The following is a 6,000-nucleotide window of genomic DNA, read 5'->3' on the forward strand; positions in this document are numbered from 1 at the left end:
GTTGCTATGCTGCTTTGCTACATGACCTGTGCCCTCTGGGTTGCTATGCTGCTTTGCTGCATGCCCTGTGCCCTCTCGGTTGCTATGCTGCTATGCTCCATGACCTGTGCTCTCTCGGTTGCTATGCTGCTTTGCTGCATGCCCTGTGCCCTCTGGGTTGCTATGCTGCTTTGCTACATGCCCTGTGCCCTCTGGGTTGCTATGCTGCTATGCTGCATGCCCTGTGCCCTCTCGGTTGCTATGCTGCATGGCCTGTGCTCTCTCGGTTACTATGCTGCTTTGCTGCATGACCTGTGCTCTCTCGGTTACTATGCTGCTTTGCTGCATGCCCTGTGCCCTCTGGGTTGCTATGCTGCTTTGCTGCATGCCCTGTGCCCTCTCGGTTGCTATGCTGCTTTGCTGCATGCCCTGTGCCCTCTGGGTTGCTATGCTGCTTTGCTACATGCCCTGTGCCCTCTGGGTTGCTATGCTGCTATGCTGCATGCCCTGTGCCCTCTCGGTTGCTATGCTGCATGACCTGTGCTCTCTCGGTTACTATGCTGCTTTGCTGCATGACCTGTGCTCTCTCGGTTACTATGCTGCTTTGCTGCATGCCCTGTGCCCTCTGGGTTGCTATGCTGCTTTGCTGCATGCCCTGTGCCCTCTCGGTTGCTATGCTGCTTTGCTGCATGCCCTGTGCCCTCTGGGTTGCTATGCTGCTTTGCTACATGCCCTGTGCCCTCTGGGTTGCTATGCTGCTATGCTCCATGACCTGTGCTCTCTCGGTTGCTATGCTGCTTTGCTGCATGCCCTGTGCCCTCTGGGCTGCTATGCTGCTTTGCTACATGCCCTGTGCCCTCTGGGTTGCTATGCTGCTATGCTGCATGCCCTGTGCCCTCTCGGTTGCTATGCTGCATGCCCTGTGCCCTCTGGGTTGCTATGCTGCTTTGCTGCATGACCTGTGCTCTCTCGGTTACTATGCTGCTTTGCTACATGCCCTGTGCCCTCTGGGTTGCTATGCTGCTTTGCTGCATGCCCTGTGCCCTCTCGGTTGCTATGCTGCTATGCTCCATGACCTGTGCTCTCTCGGTTGCTATGCTGCTTTGCTGCATGCCCTGTGCCCTCTGGGTTGCTATGCTGCTTTGCTACATGCCCTGTGCCCTCTGGGTTGCTATGCTGCTTTGCTGCATGCCCTGTGCCCTCTCGGTTGCTATACTGCTATGCTCCATGACCTGTGCTCTCTCGGTTGCTATGCTGCTTTGCTGCATGCCCTGTGCCCTCTGGGTTGCTATGCTGCTATGCTGCATGCCCTGTGCCCTCTCGGTTGCTATGCTGCATGACCTGTGCTCTCTCGGTTACTATGCTGCTTTGCTACATGACCTGTGCTCTCTTGGTTACTATGCTGCTTTGCTACATGCCCTGTGCCCTCTGGGTTGCTATGCTGCTTTGCTGCATGCCCTGTGCCCTCTCGGTTGCTATGCTGCTATGCTCCATGACCTGTGCTCTCTCGGTTGCTATGCTGCTTTGCTGCATGCCCTGTGCCCTCTGGGTTGCTATGCTGCTTTGCTACATGCCCTGTGCCCTCTGGGTTGCTATGCTGCTATGCTGCATGCCCTGTGCCCTCTCGGTTGCTATGCTGCATGACCTGTGCTCTCTCGGTTACTATGCTGCTTTGCTGCATGGCCTGTGCCCTCTGGGTTGCTATGCTGCATGCCCTGTGCCCTCTCGGTTGCTATGCTGCATGCCCTGTGCCCTCTGGGTTGCTATGCTGCATGACCTGTGCCCTCTCGGTTGCTATGCTGCATGCCCTGTGGCCTCTCGGTTGCTATGCTGCATGCCCTGTGGCCTCTCGGTTGCTATGCTGCATGCCCTGTGGCCTCTCGGTTGCTATGCTGCATGCCCTGTGCCCTCTGGGTTGCTATGCTGCTTTGCTACATGCCCTGTGCCCTCTCGGTTGCTATGCTGCATGCCCTGTGCCCTCTGGGTTGCTATGCTGCTTTGCTACATGCCCTGTGCCCTCTCGGTTGCTATGCTGCTTTGATGCATGCCCTGTGGCCTCTCGGTTGCTATGCTGCATGCCCTGTGGCCTCTCGGTTGCTATGCTGCATGCCCTGTGCCCTCTGGGTTGCTATGCTGCTATGCTCCATGCCCTGTGCCCTCTCGGTTGCTATGCTGCTTTGCTGCATGCCCTGTGCCCTCTGGGTTGCTATGCTGCTATGCTGCATGCCCTGTGCCCTCTCGGTTGCTATGCTGCTATGCTGCATGCCCTGTGCCCTCTCGGTTGCTATGCTGCATGCCCTGTGCCCTCTGGGTTGCTATGCTGCTTTGCTGCATGACCTGTGCTCTCTCGGTTACTATGCTGCTTTGCTACATGCCCTGTGCCCTCTGGGTTGCTATGCTGCTTTGCTGCATGCCCTGTGCCCTCTCGGTTGCTATGCTGCTATGCTCCATGACCTGTGCTCTCTCGGTTGCTATGCTGCTTTGCTGCATGCCCTGTGCCCTCTCGGTTGCTATGCTGCTTTGCTACATGCCCTGTGCCCTCTGGGTTGCTATGCTGCTTTGCTGCATGCCCTGTGCCCTCTGGGTTGCTATGCTGCTTTGCTACATGCCCTGTGCCCTCTCGGTTGCTATGCTGCTTTGCTGCATGCCCTGTGCCCTCTGGGTTGCTATGCTGCATGCCCTGTGCCCTCTCGGTTGCTATGCTGCATGCCCTGTGCCCTCTGGGTTGCTATGCTGCTTTGCTACATGCCCTGTGCCCTCTGGGTTGCTATGCTGCTTTGCTGCATGCCCTGTGCCCTCTCGGTTGCTATGCTGCTTTGCTACATGCCCTGTGCCCTCTGGGTTGCTATGCTGCTTTGCTACATGCCCTGTGCCCTCTGGGTTGCTATGCTGCTTTGCTGCATGCCCTGTGCTCTCTCGGTTACTATGCTGCTTTGCTACATGCCCTGTGCCCTCTGGGTTGCTATGCTGCTTTGCTGCATGCCCTGTGCCCTCTCGGTTGCTATGCTGCTATGCTCCATGACCTGTGCTCTCTCGGTTGCTATGCTGCTTTGCTGCATGCCCTGTGCCCTCTGGGTTGCTATGCTGCTATGCTGCATGCCCTGTGCCCTCTCGGTTGCTATGCTGCATGACCTGTGCTCTCTCGGTTACTATGCTGCTTTGCTGCATGACCTGTGCTCTCTTGGTTACTATGCTGCTTTGCTACATGCCCTGTGCCCTCTGGGTTGCTATGCTGCTTTGCTGCATGCCCTGTGCCCTCTCGGTTGCTATGCTGCTATGCTCCATGACCTGTGCTCTCTCGGTTGCTATGCTGCTTTGCTGCATGCCCTGTGCCCTCTGGGTTGCTATGCTGCTTTGCTACATGCCCTGTGCCCTCTGGGTTGCTATGCTGCTATGCTGCATGCCCTGTGCCCTCTCGGTTGCTATGCTGCATGACCTGTGCTCTCTCGGTTACTATGCTGCTTTGCTGCATGGCCTGTGCTCTCTCGGTTGCTATGCTGCTTTGCTGCATGCCCTGTGCCCTCTGGGTTGCTATGCTGCATGCCCTGTGCCCTCTCGGTTGCTATGCTGCATGCCCTGTGCCCTCTGGGTTGCTATGCTGCATGACCTGTGCCCTCTGGGTTGCTATGCTGCTTTGCTACATGCCCTGTGCCCTCTGGGTTGCTATGCTGCTATGCTGCATGCCCTGTGCCCTCTCGGTTGCTATGCTGCATGACCTGTGCTCTCTCGGTTACTATGCTGCTTTGCTGCATGGCCTGTGCTCTCTCGGTTGCTATGCTGCTTTGCTGCATGCCCTGTGCCCTCTGGGTTGCTATGCTGCATGCCCTGTGCCCTCTCGGTTGCTATGCTGCATGCCCTGTGCCCTCTGGGTTGCTATGCTGCATGACCTGTGCCCTCTCGGTTGCTATGCTGCATGCCCTGTGGCCTCTCGGTTGCTATGCTGCATGCCCTGTGGCCTCTCGGTTGCTATGCTGCATGCCCTGTGGCCTCTCGGTTGCTATGCTGCATGCCCTGTGCCCTCTCGGTTGCTATGCTGCTTTGCTACATGCCCTGTGCCCTCTCGGTTGCTATGCTGCATGCCCTGTGCCCTCTGGGTTGCTATGCTGCTTTGCTACATGCCCTGTGCCCTCTCGGTTGCTATGCTGCTTTGCTGCATGCCCTGTGGCCTCTCGGTTGCTATGCTGCATGCCCTGTGGCCTCTCGGTTGCTATGCTGCATGCCCTGTGCCCTCTGGGTTGCTATGCTGCTATGCTCCATGCCCTGTGCCCTCTCGGTTGCTATGCTGCTTTGCTGCATGCCCTGTGGCCTCTCGGTTGCTATGCTGCATGCCCTGTGGCCTCTCGGTTGCTATGCTGCATGCCCTGTGCCCTCTGGGTTGCTATGCTCTGTGCCACACCCGCAATAACAAAAAGTAACCACACGGGGGCAGTGTCGAGCGCCTCTGCACACCGAAGAAAGCCCCAGGAAGTGTCCTCTACCAGTGACAGCTGTCACCTCAGCACTGGACACACAGACCCTGGAAGGGACCCGCGCACGTGCACACAGGAGCGAGCGGCGTGTGCGCGCCTGTGCTCTCCTACCAGGTGCTTCGATGCCGCGGCCTCAGGGCGCTACACCAAGACGAGGCAAGCCTTAGGAGAGTTCACCTGCCTGTGAAAGGGCAGTGTTCCAAAACTGTCCATACACCTTGCAAGTATGGTATCATTCAGTTGGACCCACTGAGGCACAATGCTAATGTGAAACCACCAGGGGCAGACAGATATATACCCCAGTGCCAAGTCTTCGAGCACCTGCACGGGAGCAGAGATCTTGATTTGCGGTAAGACCCCTGTGAGAGGCCCGTCGGGGTCTCCTCTTTGGCTTTGCATTCTGGTATTTGTAGTTCTGTCGCTCTCATTGGAAGTAAAGCACATCTAGGAATCAGAAAAATGCAGGTGTGTGTGAGGTACTGGCACCTGACACTGGCGTCACGAAGCTTGAGGGGGCAGCATTAAAGGGGGCGGGGGGGGGGGGGGTCTCACCTTGAACTCCTCGGCCAGCGCCGCCGCCTGCTCCTCCGCCGACCCCACCCGGACCAGGAAGCTCCGCAGGTTCTCCAGACTCATCGTCCCGGCCGGCAGGGGAATCCTCGCGCGGGTTCAGGGACTCATCACACAGAGGGGCCCCCGGGGGCGGGCATTGGGGTGAGTGGGGGCGAGAGGTGCCGCTCCTCCTCGGCTCGGAGGGACAGACCAGGAGCCGCAGTGCGAGCGACGAGGAAGTGCAGGGTCACACGGGGCGCAGGCAGAGTCCCAGCGCTGCCTCCGACAGGAGGCACCGGGGCCGCCCCTGGCACCACCCCTTACCTACAGGGACCGCCCCCGGCTCCCAGCGCCTCCCCAACCTCCAGGGACTGACCCTGCCTCCCATTCCTGCTTCCCAGCATCCGCACCTCTCTCCAGGTACCTGCCTCCGTTTCCCAGCACCGCCCCTTACCTCCTGGGACCACCCTCGTCTCCCAGCACCTGTCCAATCTCCGTGAACTGACCCTGCCTCCCAAACCTCAAGATGTGTCCCCTGCCTCCCAGCACCTCCCCTTACCTCCAGATGTGTCCCCTGCCTCCCAGCGCCTCCCCAACCTCCAGATGTGTCCCCTGCCTCCCAGCGCCTCCCCAACCTCCCAGATGTGTCTCGTCTCCCAGCACCTCCCCATACCTCCAGATGTGTCTCCTGTCTCCCAGCACCTCCCCTTACCTCCAGATGTGTCCAGTGTCTCCCAGCACCTCCCCTTACCTCCAGATGTGTCCCCTGTCTCCGAGCACCTCCCCTTACCTCCAGATGTGTCCCCTGCCTCCCAGCCCTTCCCCTAACTCCAGATGTATCCCCTGTCTCCCAGCCTCGCTCCTTACCCCCAGGGACCTCCCCTGGTTCACAGCACCCCATCTCCCCAACCACCAGAAGCACCCACTGCCCCCCAGCACCTCCCCTTACCTCCAGGGACCTCCCCTGTCTCCCAGCGCACCACCCTTACCTCCAGGGACC

The 6,000-nt window shown here is 59.0% G+C and overlaps 1 protein-coding gene across 2 annotated transcripts in view; it reads right to left on the minus strand.

The window, feature by feature from the left end:
* PTPN18 (protein tyrosine phosphatase non-receptor type 18) overlaps positions 1 to 5,308 on the minus strand; it is a 237,907-nt gene extending 232,599 nt beyond the window's left edge. Inside the window, exon 1 of one of the 2 annotated variants that reach the window (XM_086940321.1) lies at positions 5,001 to 5,308. In XM_086940321.1, coding sequence (XP_086796447.1) covers positions 5,001 to 5,084 — 84 coding nt within the window. In that variant the 5' untranslated portion in view covers positions 5,085 to 5,308. The remainder of the gene's footprint in view (positions 1 to 5,000) is intronic. The other variant, XM_086940322.1, reaches the window with a different exon arrangement.
* Between the last annotated feature and the right edge of the window lie 692 nt (positions 5,309 to 6,000).

This window comes from Lissotriton vulgaris, chromosome 10, assembly GCF_964263255.1.
Source record: "Lissotriton vulgaris chromosome 10, aLisVul1.2, whole genome shotgun sequence".
Taxonomy (NCBI): Eukaryota; Metazoa; Chordata; class Amphibia; order Caudata; family Salamandridae; genus Lissotriton; species Lissotriton vulgaris.